At 37.8% G+C, this 19,031-nt stretch overlaps 1 protein-coding gene across 1 annotated transcript in view; it reads left to right on the forward strand.

Moving 5' to 3' along the window:
* The window catches only part of VSTM4 (V-set and transmembrane domain containing 4), a 120,028-nt gene that overhangs the window by 71,500 nt on the left and 29,497 nt on the right, over positions 1-19,031 (forward strand). The window contains exons 5-6 of the mRNA XM_074296109.1: positions 10,733-10,766; positions 17,633-17,739. Of these exons, the coding sequence (XP_074152210.1) occupies positions 10,733-10,766; positions 17,633-17,739 (141 nt within the window). The remainder of the gene's footprint in view (positions 1-10,732; positions 10,767-17,632; positions 17,740-19,031) is intronic.

Below are 19,031 nucleotides of genomic sequence, written 5' to 3' on the forward strand. Positions count from 1 at the left end.
GGTTTGAGTGTAGAGATGAGGGCAAGCTGAGTTTGCCACACCACTGCTTTTAGACTCTTGGCTTTTGGTTCAGAAACTAAACAGATGTGAAGAGTTACTGATGGATCCCCTACCATGAGACTTTGGGGAGTCCTTTTTCCATATCCAGCTATATTATAAAGCGTTGGTGGTCAGCAGAGCAGCCACAGAATGCTAGTACTGTGGATTCCACTTTTATTTTTTTTTCTTAAACACACACACACTGGTCAACAAGATCCATCATTCTTTGGAACAATGTGAGGAAAAGCCTCTCCTTATGCTTGGTATTCTGTGCAAAAATCACTCAAGCAGAACTATGTGAAACTTGATCAAGCAGATGTCATCTTTGGTACAAACATACACAACTCTAGAGGTAAAAGGGCAGAGAATTGGTGGGAGGAAGAAGAGGTTGGAGGGAATCATAATGTTCCCTGCAGAGGAATGTCGAATGAGAGGTAATGTGGCAAAATGGACAGACCAACCGGTCTGTCACATCAGTTGATCTGAATTTGAATTAACTGCTTACAATATCAGTGACCATGAGCAACTAAGTCACTTTGTTTTTGTGGACCTCAGTTTCTTTGTTTGTAAAATGGAAATGTTGAATTGGGGAACCTTGAATTCAATTGAGCAAACCTTTACTAAATCGTTACTGTCTCTGCCACTTCTGAGATCACATACAAAACCCTCCGTTTGGCATCTAAAGCCTTGGCTCCAATCTTATTATATATTATTCCTTTTCCTATAGTTCACAGTCCAGTCAAATGGACTCTTCTTTATACAAGATACTCAATCTTCTGACTCCTTATTTGACCCCTGTCTGTCCTAATCCCTAACAAGGACTTCTTCCTTCCCTCTTAAAATCAGCGTAAGAGTGCATGAGCCTTTTCCTCATTCCTACTGGCTAGTGCCTCTCTCCCATGTCTGATTCTTTGTGATTCCATGGACTGCAGCACACCAAGCTCTTCTGTCCTCCACTATCCAAGCTCATATTCATTGCTTCCATGACACTATTCATCTCTGCTCTGCCATTGCCTTCTCATTTTGCCTTCAATTTTCCCCAGAAATTGTCTTTTCCAGTGAGTTCTGTCTTCTCATTATGTGGCCAAAGTATTTAAGCTTCAGCTTCACTATCTGTCCCTCCAACAAATAAAGTTAATTTCTTTAAGTTTTAACTGATGTAATCTCCTTGTCACCCAAAGGACTTTCCAAAGTCTTCTCCAGCACCAGAATTTAAAAGCATAGATTCTGGAATGCTCAGCTTTTCTTTTAGTCTAATTCTCTTGGCCCTACATTTCTACTGGAAAAATATATAGCTTTAACTATATGAACCTCTGCTTTTTAGTATGCCATAGCTTTCCTTTCACAAAACAAGCATCTTTTAAAAATTATTGTGGTTTTAATAGCTTTTTTCCCAAAATATATGTATATAGTTCTCAATATCCACTCTTCAAAAATCTTATATTCCAAATTTTTCTCTCTTCCTCCCTTTCTCCCTCCTCTCCTAGACAATAAGTAATCCAATGTAGATTACACGTGTGCAATTCTTCTAAACATATTTCCACATATACCATGCTGCTTGAGAAAAAATTAGATCAAAAGGGAAAAAATGAGAAAGGAAACAAACCAAACAACAACAAAGGTGAAAATACTATGTTGTGTTCCACATTCAGTCTCCACAGTTCTCTCTTTGGATGTGGATGTTTCTTTCCATCACAAGTCTATTAGAATTGCCTCAAATCACCTCATTGTTGAAAAGACTCAAGTCCTTCACAGTTGATCATTATATAATCTTGTTATGTCTGTATACAATGATTGGTTGTACTTAATTCTACTCACTTCATTTAGCATCAGTTCATGTAAATCTCTCCAAGCCTCTCTGTATTCATCCTGCTGGTCATTTCTTACAGAACAATAATATTCCATAACCTTCATATACCATAATTTATGCAGCCCCAGCCATTTCCCAGGTGGACATGCACTCAGTTTCCTGCATGGCTATTGTCACCATCGGCAATGATCTTGATTTTGAGTTCAAGAACATAAAATTGTTACTGCTTCCATCTCTTCTTATTTTCCAGAAACTGGTGGGACCAGATGCCATAATCTGAGTTGTTTTTCTTAAATGTTAATCTTTAACATCCTCTTTCATCCTCATCATGAGGCTTTTTAATTCTTCTTCACTTTCTGCCCTAGAGAGAGATATTGTCTGCATATCTGAGATTGTTGGTTTCTCCCAGAATCCTTATATGTATTCTATATATTCTCCTGTATGATGTACATATCTTTTAATAAATGTAAGCTTCTAGAAGGCAGGGACTATTGTAGTTTAGTATTTGTGTTTTTAGTATTTAGAATAAAGCTTGGCCAAGTCATAGATGCTGTCACCCATGCCTGGAATACACAGTTTTTTTCACTTCTGGTTTTTAGAATCGCTTGCTTCTTTCAAGACTCAAAGCTTTTTCTCTTCCAAATTACATTGTGTTTACTATGTATATATTTGTATATGTTGTCTTCTTGATAGAATTCCAGCGCCTTGAGGGCAGGGAATGTTCCACTTCATCTCTGCACAGTTCACAGTGTTGTGCACATAGTAGCCATTTAAGTGATTGATGAAAATGCTTAGTGATAAGTGTCAAGGATACAAGATCAAAACCCAGAATGGTCACTTTTCTCCAGGACTTAGTTCAAGATTTCTTTCATCGGTGAGGGAGGTTAAATGCCCAAGGTTATGCTGGTAATGGCAGGGGTTTGAACCAAGATCCCCACAGTCCAGATTGACCATTCTTTCCTCTGTACCAAATTGTATAATTACATACCTTTCAATTTCTTTTGTTGTTGTTCTTCCAATTTATGTCATCAGTCATGTATATTGCCTTTCTGGTTCTGTGCACTTTATTTTGCTTCATATAAAATTTCCCACTTATCTCTGAAAAAAAAAAGATTTCTTTCATCTTGAAACTTTGACTTTAAATATTTGAGCTAAGAGGCTTCTAATAGTCCTGACATGAAACCTACGGACTGGACCTGTGATTTCTTTGCTCTTGGAGTCTCCTAGTGAAAAATCTGCCTCTAGTAATGCAGACGTGCACCTTCTTTGCCATCTAGAGTTTTAAAGAATTATTTAGCATTGAAAAATTAAGTGATTTGCCCAGAATCATTCAGCCTGTATATGTCTAAGGTAGGATTTAAAACAAAGCTTGTCAATTTTCAGGCTATCTTTCTATTCATTAGATTCATCCTTCTTGTTGAATTAACAAACCAAAAGAATATTTTCCTTTTGTATCCTTTGGGTTTGTTAACTCAACGGGAAGGATAGGCTGCTTAGAGAGTGGCTACCTTAATTTTAGGGATGGGTCAGCCCTCAGCAAAATTGTGAAACCTTCAAAATTTGTCTTTGATTACCCTGATTTTTCTGAGTTCCCTTAGCTTCTCTAACCCACCTGCTCACATGATGGTTTCTCCTATCTTGTAGTTACTTTCTTTTTCAATCAAAATCAAATCACGAGAAATAACCAGATGTTAGTGAGCAATAAGATATGATGGAAAGGCTACTAGATTTGGAATAAAAAAATAGATTTGAATCCCCACAATTCCACTAACTAGCTATGTAACTTTGAACAAATCACATAATGTTTACAAACTTTATTTTCTTCATCTGTTAAGAAAAAGAAGAGAGTTTGGGTGTTTGGACTAAATGACCTCTAAGGGTATTAGCTAGCTTTAAATCTATGTACCCATAAGGGAAAAATCATTTTTTTCTTCCAAGAGTATCTACATTTTAATCATAATCTCTGATTATGGAATAAAGGGCTTTATCTCCCGTTAAAATTACCCTTTTTGTCACTTAAAAGATGGAGAGGGAAAATATGTAAATGTGTGTGTGTGTGTGTGTGTGTGTATGTGTGTGTGTGTGTGTGTGTGTGTGTGTGTGTGTGTGTGTGTGTATTTGGTGGGAGCGGGGAGAAGAGGAGACCTTTCTAGTCTTCCTAAATTTCCATTACTATGCAGCACTAATTATGTCTTTACAAGACTTGGGGGGCTGCCTACAGGCTCTGACTAATATTTCATACCCCACAAAAATACCACTCTTCAATGTAATAATCCCTTTAACTTCTCTAGAGCATTTCTAGTCAAACACTGCAATTATATATTAATTTTGGAAGAAACCTTAGAAGTCTTCTTATCAATATAGGACCTGATGTGGAAGAAGTAAAGCTTCCATGGATTTCCTCTGGTAGACTTCCCAACCATCTTAAATTTATAAGGAGTCTCTGGGAATCTCCCCCAATTTCCCATCTCCCTGATCTATAGATTATTTTCTTGGGACAGCAGGGAGTGGCTATGTGTGTTTACTATGCCATCTTGTGGCTACATACCAGAAGATGCGCCTTCCTCTTCCTCTTTTGGTCCCTCCCCCTCAATACCCTATGGCTCAGGTAACTTCTGACTCCCTCATACATACAACTTCAAAAACCTCCTAGAAAAGAAGTTCTTCTAAATTAGCAATCTTATTCACAGGGTTCCTTGAATCAAATCAGTCAGTTAATAAAATCAATGGGAATTTTTTTTAAAAGCAAAATTCTTAATGCTGTAGGGGGAAATTAAATTTATATAACAATTAGAGTTCTTAAAGTCATGTGTTATTCACAGATATCATAAATGTATGGAGGTAAATCACAGTGATCTCTAGATTATGCATTTTCCATCTTCTTTAAACAGATTTTTTTTTGGCTTGTTTCCCCCTTTCTTAGTTTTGACTTCAGCTGTTGATCTCATATATAAAATTATAGTCTAAAAAGTCTCCTTTGTTGAACATTCAAAGCATATCTGTTGGTTAAAATAATCATGTGCAGAACCCTGCATTTGACACTGGGAATATTACCAAAGGAGTAAAATGTTGAGGTTCTTTAAATTTCAATAGCTTTTTTATTTTTCCAAATACATGCAAAACTAATTTTTACCATTCACCTTTGCAAACTTGTATTCCAAATTTTTCTCCTTCCTTCACCCCTTCTCTTCCTCCCCTATATAGTAAACAATCTGATATAGATTAAACATGTGCATATTTTCTGAAAATATTTTCATCTATGTCATGTTGCACAAGAAAAATCAGATCAAAAAAGTGAAAGAAAAAAAAACACTAGAAAGGAAAAAAAGCAAGCAAGCAAACAAACAACAACAAAGATGAAAATATTGTGCTTTTATCCACATTCAATATCTATATTTCTCTCTCTGGAGTGGCTGACACTTTCCATCACAAGTCTATTGGAATTGCCTTCAATAACTTGAAAAGAGCCAAGAACATCACAATTGATCATCATTTAATCTTGTGTACAGTATTGTGCAATTCCTTTTGGCTAAGGTAACAGGAAAAAAATGATAAATATTGGAGAGAATGTGGGAAAACTAACACTAATGGTTTGTTGGTAGAGTTGTGAAATGATCCAACTATTCTGGAAGGCAATTTGGAGCCATGTCCAAAGAGTCATTAAACTCTGCCTACCAGTGTCTCTACTGAGTCTGTATCCAAAGAACTCATAAAAAGGGGAAAAGACTCATGTGTGCAAAAATGTTTGTAGCAGCCCTTTTTTTAAAGTGGCAAGGAACTGGAAATTGAGTGGATCCCCATTAATTGGGGAATGGCTGAATACGTTATGTATATGAATGTAACAGAAATATTAATATTCTATAAGAAATGATGAGCAGGTTAATTTCAGAAAAGTTTGGAAAAACTTATATGAACTGATTCTTACTGAGATGAATAGAATCAATTCCACCAACAATGTATTAGTGTCCCAGTTTTCCCACATCCCTACCAACATTCATCATCTTTTCCTGTTATCTTAAGAGATCTAGTGGTACCTCAGAATTGTCTTAATTTGCATTTCTTTGATCAACAGAGATTTAGAGAACCTTTTCATATGATTAGAAGTAGTTTTAATTTCTTCATCTGAAAATTATCTGTTCAGATACTTTGACCATTTATCAAATCAACAATTTGACCTTGTATTCTTATAAGTATGAGTCAATTCTCTATATATTTTAGAAGTGAAGCCTTTATCAGAAACACTGGATGTAAAAATTTTCCCAGCTTTCTGCTTCCCTTTTAATCTTGTCTGAATTGGTTTTATTTATACAAAACCTTTTAAACTTAATGTGATCAAAATTGCTGAAGTTTAATTGTTTCTAGTAGTTTTTTTAGTTGTTTTTCTAGGATTCTCTAAGGATACCATAATATCATCTGCAAAGAATGATAATTTTGTTTCCTTGTTACCTACTCTAAATCCTTCAATTTCTTTTTCTTCTCTTATTGCTAAAGCTAACATTTCTACTACAATATTGATTAGGAATAGCAACAGTGGATAACCTTGTTTTCATTTCTAATCTTATTGATAATGCTTCTAGTTTATCCCCATTACATATAATGCTTGCTGGTGGTATTAGATTGATGCTACTTATCATTTTCAGGAAAACTCCATTTATTTCTATGCTCTATAGTATTTTTAATAGGAATAAGTATTGAATTTTGTTTTCTGAGAAGTTTATAAGATATTGCAAATAAGTGTTCTATAAATGGTAGAATTCACTTGTAAATCCAACTGGCCCTGGAGATTTTTTTTTTGAGGTTTAGGAAGATCATTAATGACTTGTTCAGTTTCTTTTTCTAAAATGGGTACTATTTAAGCAATTTATTTGTTAACCTGGGTAATCTATATTTTTGTAGGGATTCATCTATTTCACTTAGATTATCAGGCTTATTGGAATAAAATTGGGCAAAATAGTTTCTAATTATAGCTTTAAGTTCCTCTTCATTGGTGATAAGTTCACTCTTTTCATTTATTATACTGGTAATTTGGTTTTCTTCTTTTGTTTCTCTAATCAAATTAACCAAAAGTTTATCTATTTTGTTTTTTTTTTTAATAAAACCAATTATTTTGTTTATTAGTTCAATAGTGTTCTTACTTTCAATTTTTATTAATCTCTCCTTTGATTTTCATAATTTCTAATTTGATATTTATTTGGGAGTTTTTAATTTGTTCTTTTCCTAGCATTTTTTAGTTGCATGTACTCTGTTCATTGATATTCTCTTTTCTCTACTCAAATGAGATTAAAGTTCAAACAATGACTATCCTCTCCCTTCTTTTCCTCAACTATAATAGGTCTTCTGTGCCTCATCATGTGATGCAATTTACTCCCATTTTACCTTCACTTTCCTCTCCTCCCAGTACAATCCCCTTTTCCATCCCCAACTTTTTAATATCATCAAATTAAAGTCAATTTATAATTATACCTATTAAGTATACCCCTTTTAATTGCCCTGACAAAGATACAGTTCTAAAGAGTTTCATGTATCTTCTTCCCATATAGGGATATAAACATTTTATTCTTTGAAAAACATATTTTTCCCTTTACTTGCCTTTTTATGATTTTCTTGAATCTTGTATTGAAGATCAAATTGTCTGTTAAACTCTGATCTTTTCATCAGAAATGAATGAAAATCTCTTATTTCATTGAATGTCCATCTTTTCCCCTGAAAGATAAAATGCTTAATTTTGCTGGGAAGTTGGTTCTTTGTTATACTCTAAGCACTTTTGCCTTCTAGAATTCATATTCCAAGATCATTCATACTTTAATATGAAAACTGCTAGGTCTTGGGTAATCCTGGTTTTGGTTCCTCCATATTTGAATTGTTTCTGGCTGCTTGCAACATTTTCTCCTTGATCTTATAAATCTGAAGTTTAGAAGAATATTTCTTTTTTTCCCCCCTGAGGCTGGGGTTAAGTGACTTGCCCAGGGTCACACAGCTAGGAAGTGTTAAGTGTCTGAGACCAGATTTGAACTCGGGTCCTCCTGAATTCAGGGCTGGTGCTCTATCCACTGTGCCATCTCGCTGGCCCCAGAACAATATTTCTTGGAGTTTTAATTTTGGGATCTCTTTCAGGAGGTGATCAGTGGATTCCTTCAATGACTGTTTTATCCTCTGATTCTAGTATATCAGATAATTTTCTTTGATGATTTCTTGAAAGATGTTGTATAGGCTTTTTTTTTTCATTGTGGATTTCAGGTAGTTTATTAACTCTTAGATTTTCTCTCCTGGATCTATTTTCTAGGTCAATTATTTTTCCAATGAGACATTTTACATTTTCTTCTATTTTATCTCTTTTAAAAGTGTGTTTAACTGATTCTCGATTTCTCATTGAGTCATTTATTTCATATGTCCAATTCTGATTCTTAGTGAATCATTTTCTCCAGTTAGCTTTTTAACCTCCTTTTGAATTTGACCAATTGTTCTTCTAAAGGAATTGTTTTCTTCAGTCAATTTCTGTGCTTCTTTTTTCAGGGTGTTGGCTTTTTCTTCCAAACTTCCCATAGCTCTCCTGCAAAGCTCTCATTTCCTTTCCCCACTTTTCTTCTATCTCTCCGCTATAGTTTTGTGTTCTTGTCTCCTCTATCTTGGTAGAAGTTCTCTATGGTCACTGTTAATGGTTGAGGCTGCTCTTAGGGCACAGGGGAGATCATGTCGACCTTCCTCTCCATGGAGACAAGGGCTTCCCATTGATTATGCTGGGACCAGTGCTGCAGGCTTCCCCTCAGCCTGGCCAAATCCTGCTGGTTGTACTGGGGTTCAAGGGCTCCCAATTGCCTTCTGTAGTTGCCTTGTGGATCTCACAGCAAATCTTCTTGCTACTGGCCTTCTAAACCAGGACCAAATACCCATTGCTGCTGCTTCTACCTAAGAGACTCCCGCTAGATTCCACGCACCAAGCCTCCCCATGCCGCTCCTGTGCTAGGCCGTGCTCCCCCTAAGAGAGACCTTTCCTGAAGTCCTCCCAAGATGTCTTAGGCTGGAAAAATATTCACTCCAAATGTTTGTGGCTTCTATTCTGTCGCTGCAGAATCCATGTAGAGGCTAGCTGTAGTGTTGATTCTGAGGGAAGCTACAGGAAGCTCAGGTAATATCCTATGTACTCTTCACCATCTTATCCTCCGCCTGAGGGTCACTCTTGTAGAATCTCTTGCTCACATTCTGGAATGGATTTAAAAGAAAAACTATCTGGAAATAGCCATGAAATGCTGTGATCATTAGAAGTTAGCACTGGTGTACTAATAACAAATCATGTCTGACTCAGCCTAATTTTCTTTTGGATGAAATTATTAAATGGGGAGATCAAGGGTAAGAGCTTGAGAGCCGGAAGAGACCTCAGTGGTCATCTTGTCAAGCATTTGCATTAAATAGATGGGAAAACTGATGGTTAGAGATATCAAAAGTCACACAAGTAAAAGCAACAGAGCTGCGAACTGGTCCCTGGTTCTCCTACTTCAGATCCTTTAGTCTTTCCACTGTTCCATGCTACAGGATACCATAGACAAAATCTATTTGTACTCTGACAAGGAATTTGTTTCTTCATATGTCCTGGTAGAAAAATAATTTTAAAAGTAGGCAAAATGACAGTGTAGTTAGGTGAATTCACAACTTATTGAACAACCGTATCTGAGGAGAACTGAGTAATGGATTAATTTCAACTGGAAAGGAAAGTCTGCTATCTCACATTTAGTTTCTCCATTTAAATACCATGCCTATCAATTCTGTGAGAGTCCTGTTGCTGAGACAGAGAGATAATTCACTGAATGTGAGGATTAGTATTCAGAAAAGTCTTGACAGGCTAAAATGACAGCCCAAATTTTATAAAATGAATTTACAGATGGTTAAATAATAGGATCATGCAATTCGTAGATGGAAAAAAAAAGACCTAGTGATCACTTAGAACAGTTCTTAACCTTAATTATGTTTAGGATCCTTCTGGTAATCTAGTGAAGCCTGTGGACTGTTTCCCAGGATAATCTTTTCAAGTACATAAAATAAAATTCATAGAATTTTAAAGGAAATCAATTATAGTTAAATATAGCTATATATCAGGAGGATATTTTCCTGAGTTCAAATCTGGCTTCAGACACATCATTTAATCCTGTTTGTTTTAGTTTTCTACCTGTAAAATAAGCTAGAATAGGAAATAGCAAATGACTAGAATCTTTGCCAAGAAACTCCAAATGGGGTCATAAAGAGTTATATATGACTAAATAAGGACAATTTTTTAGAAGTTCAGGCACCAGGTTAACAACCTTTAATCTAACACAAGCCTCCTATTTTACAGATGATGTGATTGAGGCCCAGTGCCAAGAAATAACTTAAAGTGCTACAGAGTTCTGTTAGGAGTCAGCAAATTCTAAAACTGTTAGCATGCAGAGGATATGTGCTTTCGAACAGTATTCTGTGTGACAGAACTCTTTGATAACTGATGCCCCGTCTATAGAAGAGGGTGATAGACTAAACTATATCACAATGCATAATATCACAGCTGAGTTCCATCTAGGTCAAAATTTTCCTTATATGAAGATTCCTGTTAATACAGTTGTTCCTTAGAGCTTGGGTGGATTTCTGTGACCCTTCTTCAATTGCTGACTTGGGTTTCAACATCACAATTCCATTGGTTCCAGGGAATTCTTGCTAGGCCCCCACCTCCCATATTCCCAGTATGCCAGAGGTAAGCACAAAATGGGTCCTATAAGACCCCCAAACAGGTGACTGTCTAGTGGTAATGAGACAAGCAGCTTCCCCAAGCCCCAGAATCTCTGGTAACTCCTAAAACACTTAGTTATGAAATAGCATTTATTTACAGTCTTCTGTTTTGTTTTGTTTTTCCTTTTACAGTGAAACATTATTTGGTGAAATGCCCCCAGAACAGGTAGGATTATTTTCTTTCTATTTTCAACCAGGGAATCTAGAATCGTTTTACTTTCCTTTGCTATTAAAACAAAATTGTCTATACTCATATCTTTGCCTAAGAGACCTGCATATTATTCTCATGATGTTCTGAGCATGTACCCAGAAACATATGCCCTGCAAACATATTTGCTCTCAGCTTCTAATTCTTTGGGTTATCCTCTCCAATGTGGTGTAGTGTTTATTGTGTCTCACAGGGTCTTGATAGCCTGGCCTACATCCTGTCTTCTCCCCCTACCCTCATTAAAACTTCCATGTCTTGTGTTCCCTTCCCTGGGCACCATGCCTTCTGCAATATCATAGTAGCTCATGTTGGATTAATCGAATAATTTAATCTTTGCTAATGTGCTAGTCATCTAAGGGCCTTTATCCCTTCCAGGTAATGCAATGTCTTTAACCCAGTACAGAAATAGGAAAGAATTCAAAGAATAAAGTTTTAAGGGAAAGGCAATATATAATTAGGGAGCAGAAGTTGTTCCTTTAAGAGGGTCCCAATTAATGCTTGGAAGGAAGCATTACATTTCACTAAATGACTGAAGGTGGGGCTGGATATTCTCTAGATATGTTCTATGAAGATTCCTCAGAATATTATAACCTCATCACCCCAAGTTCCAGAAAAGAAGATTTCTATGGGAACCTATGTGGTAGCTGTGAACAGCTCTGTTGGTTTTTCCTTACCACCACAGGGCATGAGGTTTCCATAAATCTCCTCTATGATAGTATCGTTCTTCCCCTAGAACAAAGTGTTCTATTTCTTACATTGAGGTTGACCTCTAACTTCCTAAGAATCAGAGCTCAAGTGCTACTCTCCCTCCCCCCTACACAAAACCTTTCCTGATAAGCTGGATATAAGTACCCTTTTCTGCTTGAAGTATCTTTGGATTTACTGGCTTGTGTGCATGCTTCATTCCCCTAGAACAACATACTTCTGCATAAATTACAGATTCCTCCAGGACAGGGACTTCCATCTTTCTCGCTGTTGTCCTAGATTAACACAATGTCTGGCTTGCCAAAGTGGACTGAATTGGGCTCTCCCATTGCGCAATGCATGAGAATTTTTATCTAATTCTTTTGGACGTTTCCAAGGTATAATATTAATCCCCATGTAGGAAGCAGGAAGGGATGAACTTCTAGTCTGAGCGTCCTTCTTTGCTAGATCCTGCCCAGAAAGAGAAGTTGATGATGATGAGTGGTAAACGAGAAACGAAGTGAAAGGATTTCACAAGCTCTACAAAGGAGACGGCAACATATCACAGAAGTGTTGAGAGGCAGAGTTACTGAGGATGGGCACAATTTCTGAATGGACTTTATTATTTCTCCCAAGAAGCTCTGCCACTTTTGTGGATTCAAGATATCCTCAGTAATATGAGTCTTCCTTTCTGAAGGTCAAGTGAAAGGCAGCTGGGGTGGGCAAGCAGATTATGAATAAAGCCTTTAAAAGTAGACCAGAAAGATGACATTGAACAAGTCTGATTGTATTTTCTTCCCACTGTTTTCAATATGATTGAGATAAGAGCATGTCAAATATGTGGGAAATATTTAAAGGATTTTTTTCCCTCTGAAATGTTCATGTCAAGATGGCTGACATTATCCCAGCACATCAAGGGAGTGAGAGCAATGAAGACTTGAGGATGCTAAAGGGTTTGCTTCTAATCACAGCCATAATGTAGAATCAAGAAATCTTTTGTCTCTCTTTAGGGCTTTAGTCTGCTTTGGTTTTTTTTTTTCCTTTAAGACAGAAAAGTAAGAGGAATATTACTGAATATCATCAGTAGTAACCCAAATGAATTGTAGCTAGAGAAGAAAAAAGGAAGAAAAATGAGTTGGAAGAAAAATTAAAACATCTAAAAAGCAGAAAGCCCAGATATAAATATAAGAAGAATATTTTTGTCTATTTGCATGAAATTATCACTATTAAAGTCATCATTTTACTCATCAAAGAAATACTAACTTCTGGTTGGGATTTATGATTTCATTGAGAATTCACTTTGGACACATTTACCACAGGAGATAAGCAACCATTCTGAGATTTATAGGCTAGAGAGTTGTGTGGAATACTGTGTGATTGCTTAGGGTCACACAGCCCATAAGTGTTTCAATAACCTTGAACCCAGGTCTTCCTAATTCTGAGTGTACCTCTGTAGTTGCTGTATCACAGTAGTTGAAGAAATAATAATAATTCATAAGAGCTCTTATTTCTACACTCTAAGGCTTACAAAGAACTTTCATCTCAATGATTCTGTGAGATCAGAAGTATAAGTTTTATCCCCATTTTATAGATGAGGAAATTGAGATTCAGGTAATTGCATTATCTGAAGTTGCAGAAATCAAAATTCTTGATTCCAAGTCTAGCCCATTTTCTGTTGCTTTGGTTAATCTCAATTTGATTTATTCGCATACATTTCCTAAATTCACATGTGTTTATATTCAGAGGATTTGTGATTTTGTCATCTTATGGAGCCCTGGGTGTGGGTCACTCCTTCCACTAATATGTTAGAGTCCATTTAAGACTTGGTAGATAAATCAAGGGAATTCGAAGAGGTATCTGTAAAGCAACCAAGACATTAAATAGGAGACCAGTCTTGAACCTGGACCTTTCTGATATCAAGCTCGGGACCCTAACCTGTACTGTCTTTATGTTTTTATATATCACTTTTTAAATGTTATGGTGTATAGTACTGGAGCTATTAAAGTTCAAATTGTCATTTTTTGGGAAATATTTTTTAAATCCAAAAACACCAAAGAAATGGGACTACAATCATCACCATGGCTATTTTTATAAATATCATTCGAGAATCTGGAAGTCGAATAAAACTTATTGGGATGGGAGACAATTCATTGTTACCCACTTCTACAGTACACTAGGGTCTAGAGAGCAAGAATGTTAATTCAGAATGTGAAGAAACAGAGCACAAAGCAGTTGACATCCTTCTGGGATGGAAAGTGTTCAGGATTTGGAAGGAATCCCTGAAGGCTTTTGTCCACCACACAAATACAAGCCCCCTGGATGTGGAGTGTGTTGGCCCTGCCCCAGCCCAGAGAAAGAGAAACATCAGGCAATGATGTTTAAAAATAAGCTGCCCACAAATAGCAGCGCTCTCCGGCTAACCAAGCATCCTCTTTTTCGGGGAGTTTCCATCCGTGCATGTTTTCCTAACTTCTGCAGTTTTTCTGGCTCCAAAAAACTTCTTCTTTCCTGTCAGAGATATAATACCACACTGTTTGACCCTAAGATAATACCCTCACTTTTCTTTTATTGGTAACCCGAGGCACAAAGACATGCTGTTTGTCAGCCAAGTGTGCTCACAAGTATTATTGTTTGAATGGAGGAACTAAGATGCACTGAGGATAACAATTTGGATTGAGTGCCCCTGTGATGTTCAAATACGCACATAACAGCCTCAGAATGGAAACAGAGCTCAAAACCCAAAAATCATAGGAGTTCTGTGGTTGGAGAATCAGAATTCAGTCTGGTTAGAGCCAGATGGGATTTTAGGCATTTTCTAGTCCAGTGACCCCATTTTACAGATGGGAATCTCTTAGGATCATAGCTCTGGAGCTCGAAAAGGTCTTAGAGATCATGTAGTTAAATTCCCTCATTTTATAGATGAGGCAACTTAGTCATAATGGGTAGAAACTTGCCCTGTGGGCCTGGAAACTTCATTGCTCTTCTTTCCCTCTCCCCTTTTTCTTCTCCTTCCCTTCCTTTCCCTCCCTTTCCCTTTGCTCCCCTTTTCTCTCCTTTCTTTTTCCCCTTCCCTTTCCTTTTCTCTTTCCCTTTTCCTTCCCTTCCCTTCCTTTCCCTTCCTTTCATTTCCCTTGACTTCCTTTCCCTTCTCCTTTCTTTGCTTTATTTCTTTTCACAAGAAATACAAAACTAATACTTCAAATCTGTCTAAGTACCCACTACATTCCAGGCATTGTTCTTCATGCTAGGAATACCAAGACAGAAACAAACCCATGCCAGTCCCTACGGGAGCTAACATTCTATTTTAGCGATGAGCACACAGAGAGAAGTAAATACAAAAGGACAGGCTAATAAGGGCAGAGGAACTGGAAGTGCTGGGAACTAGGGATTCTAAGAGGCAGAAGAGAGACAATTCCAGATATGAGGCATAGCCTTTGCAAAGGCATCTAGATTTGAGTTGAGACATTATGAATGGAAAGAAACAAAGGCTAGTTTGATAGAAGTTGGAGGGCATAAGCACTGACAATTATAGTCATTTAGTTCATTCAGAGATTTATGTTTAATAGGAGGCTGGTTACATAAAAATTATGTTCAGTAAATCCTTATCAAAAATAATGAACAGCGTTACAAAACGTGTGTATTTAAGCCCTATTGATAACATTCACTTGTTAGTGCTGCTCATGCCTAATTTCCCCAAACCAATCAAATCTAGCAACTTTCTGCCCTCTCTGTTTCCTTCTTCATTTAAGAACACTAAAAGTGAGACCACTCTTACAGTTACCTGTAACCAGGTTTTGTGGACCCTCCCCCAACCATTGCAGCTCCTCTCTGATTTAGCAACTGCTCCTTGAGAGCTACATCATCTACATAACTCATCACTCTGCAGTTAGCCTGGACTTAGACTTTCTGCAGGGTGGCAGGGCCTTTCCCAGGTTAGCCAGTCTTGGTTTGTCACTGAGTGCACGGAAGGTGGGCTGTACCGGGTACACTCCCCAGATGGAGCTTTGGAGACCTAAGGGCATCTCACAGCCTAACGGTTCTGACCGAAGCCTAAAGTTTTGGAAGAAGGTATCAAGGGTAGAATTTTAGTGGGCCGTACCTTAGAATGGTAATGAAAGACTAACAAAAAGTTAATGTATCTCTTTTCAGTTTAAAAAGTGTTTCGCTTAATTCTACTGGACACATCAAGCCTTATTGAGGCAGATTGCCTAAGTCACAAAGCTGGGAAATGGTTGGTCTGAGATATAAATTGGGTGTAGAGCTAAACGAGCCCTTGGAGATCATCCAGATCAATCCCTTCTTTTTAACATGAGGAAACCGAGGACCCAGGGAGGCTAACTGGTTTGCAGAGTCACACAGGCAATAATCATTAGAGGGAGAATTTGAACCCAGGTCTTCTTATTCCACTAGTTTTGTAAAAGCATTGGATTTAGCTAATGGTGAATGTCTTTAGACTACTGAAGAATAAAATGATTTCCGAAGCTCACTTGGCCAAGTTCTCATTTTCTTTCTCACTCTCTCTTCCATTTGATCTCTTTGGGACTCCAATCTTTAACCTCTGTCTCTAACCACAGTGTTTAGTAACCAAGGAACCCTGTGTCTGGAGTCAAGTACTCCAAATTCTAGGCTGTGCTACGAGTTACCTGTGTCCTTTTCCTCTTCTCCAAAATGGAGTTAGTGTAATAGTTGTGCTCTCTGTAGACAAAGCTGTTGTGAGGGTCACTGTGAATGCATGGGACAGGACAGGTGCAAGATCCCCCTTCCCCAACTAACTAATCAGAGACACCTTCAGGTACAAAGAGGAAGCATTTATTTAGTCCCTGCAGGGGAACCATCCCAGCTCCGCCTTGTGCTCCTGGAACCTGGCCAGCTTCCGCCTTGTCCAGGGTTTAAAAAGCAAAAGCCCAGAGCCTCCTCATTGGATGGACTAAAAGGACACAACATCCTTGACCAATGTCACCAACGCTGGCTGCCTCCCACAGGTCACATCACTTCCTGCAACTTCTTGTATCCCAGAGATCAAAGTTCATCCCTCCAGAGATGATCATATGGCCTCCCCAGGATCCCAGCTCTGGAAACAGGGATCATGTGACTCAATACTGAGAAATACTTCGTCCAATCAGTCCCATTCATGAAGCGCTATGCAAATCTAAGCACTTTTAAAAACAGTTTTCTTGAAGACGTGTAGTCCAGATACTATAAAAAGACAGGGAGTAGGACATGAGAGGGGAAATAGGGAGTAAATGATGACTGCATTTCATGGACATATCCCCGATTGAGAATGATACTGACCTGCCTTGGAGGGGGGTCACTGGGATCCTTAGGGTCTTTAGCACAAATGGGGCAGGTGAAGTAATACTGCTTGGAAAAGAAATGTGCAGACAGATCGCCTCCTGTTGCTTTGTCTCTCTCTTCCTCTTCTGCTCTATTTCCTTGTCTTACTCTCTCCTTTCTTTTCCTTCTTTCTCACTTTCCTCTCTATTCTCTCCCTTTTCTTTTTCTTCCTCCTTTTTTTTGTCTTCCTTTCTTTCTTTGTTGCTTTTTGTCTTGCTCTCCCTATTTTTCTCTCTTGATTTTCACTTGTCTATTTTCCTCTTTTCTCCCCTTCCTCTCTACTCTCTTCTTTTCTCTCTTCCTTCTTTTCTCTTTTTCTTCCTGCCTGTTTCCTTATCTTTTTATCTCCCTCATTTCTCTTCTTCCTTTTTCTCCATCTTTCTTTCTTCATTCTCTCTCTCTCTCACATTTCTCTTCCACCTCCATCTGTCTCTAATTTCTTTATCTTTTTATTTCCCTCCTCTTTATCTTCTTCTACTCTTTCCCTCCTCTCCTTCCTTCCCTTCTGTCATTTTTCTCTCCTTCTATTCTTTCCATTCTTTCTCTCTCCTCCTGATATTTGTCAATCTGTTTTTTTATCTTTTTCTTCCTTCCCTCTCCTGTCTTCTGTTCTCCTCCTTCTTTCTCCCCCTTCCCTCCCCCTTTCCCCCTTCTTTTTCTCTCTCTCTCCTCCATAGCTCCCCATCTGTCTCTATTTCTTTGTTTCTTTCTCATTCTTCTTGCCTCCCAGTCATTTTGCCTCTTTCTATGCTTCTCCTTCCTGTCTGGCGGTTCAGACCCTTCACAAGGAGTCTTTGTTTTTACAGCTCAGGTGAGACAGTCACCAGTGTAACCAGCTTGTCACCTCTCCAACCAAAAAAGCTGAAGAAGAGGAAAGAGAAGCCTGATGTCCCTCCTGCAGTTCCTGCCAAAGGTACGGAGAGGGACGTGAATCTTCACAAACTCAAAGCATAAAAAGTCCTGAAAATTTGTTTGGAACTTTTCATGTGAGCACATGACTAATAGAGGTGTTATGAATTGGATTGAAAAGAGGGATTCAGAATCTATAGTCTGATGGTATATAGTGAATATGCCAGTTATATCAGTAAGAATAATAATAAGAGCTGAAATGTATATATTTCCTTAAAGTTGCAAAGGGATAGCATACATATTTATGTACACATACACACACACACACACACACAAACATAAACATGCATATCCAGGAAAATTTTATGAGGTTGGGTATTAGAAGGATTAAGAAACTAATTTTATAAACAGGAAGACTTATTTTTGAGGTTCATGGTTGCATTACATAATTCTTTATAAAGGACCTGCAATTTCATGAGCATAGGAGCTCCCTCCTGCTTTGCATATCATAACGTGTCTAATTGACAATCCTGGAGAGTTATCCAAAAAGTTTAAATGACTTTCCTGTGGTGACAAAGCTGCTAGGTTTCAGAAGGGTTAGAATCCAGGTGTTCTAGAACCCTATCCACTCTACTACGTTGCGTTTTTTTCTATAATAATTGGTCCTTGTCCATTCATTTAAGTTGTGTCCAAGTCTGTGTGATCCCATGTGGGGTTTTCTTAGCAAAGATGTGGAGTGGTTGCCATTTCTTGCTCTGGCTCATTTTTATAGATGGGGGGCTAAGGGGAAAAGGACAAAATAATGCAGCTCATGAAGTCTTCCTGATTCAAAGCTCAGTACTCAGGCCTACTGTAACACCTAAATATTGGAGAGTTCATTGAGATGCTTTTGCCTTTTCCTGCCTGATGTTGAAGAAAACTTCTTTATAATTTGGAACTCTTATATAACCCCAACATTCTACTTTACTTAATTAGAGTATACCTTTCATGTGCTAAATGTATTAGAGGAATTACACTTAGTTACTGTGGGGAGATTCCAGGGGGGTCAGGAGGTACTCAACACCTGGGTTTGGGCTTTAGTTTTGGATCTAATTCATTTGTGATGATGGGCAACTTGACTTAATCTCTATGAATCCTACTTTTCTTATCTTTCTAAAATGACCCAATACACAGAGGGCTGATCTTAGAGTTAGAAAGACCTGGATTCAAATCCTATTTCAGGCTGTTCCTGGCTCTATGGCTCTGGACAAGTCATTTAACTTCTCTGTGTTTCAATGTTCTCATATTTTAAATGGACCCTTACGCCTTTTCATTTAGAACTTTGTGATTCTCTGGCATTTACATGGCCCAGACAAC

Source organism: Sminthopsis crassicaudata, chromosome 2, assembly GCF_048593235.1.
Source record: "Sminthopsis crassicaudata isolate SCR6 chromosome 2, ASM4859323v1, whole genome shotgun sequence".
NCBI lineage: Eukaryota > Metazoa > Chordata > Mammalia > Dasyuromorphia > Dasyuridae > Sminthopsis > Sminthopsis crassicaudata.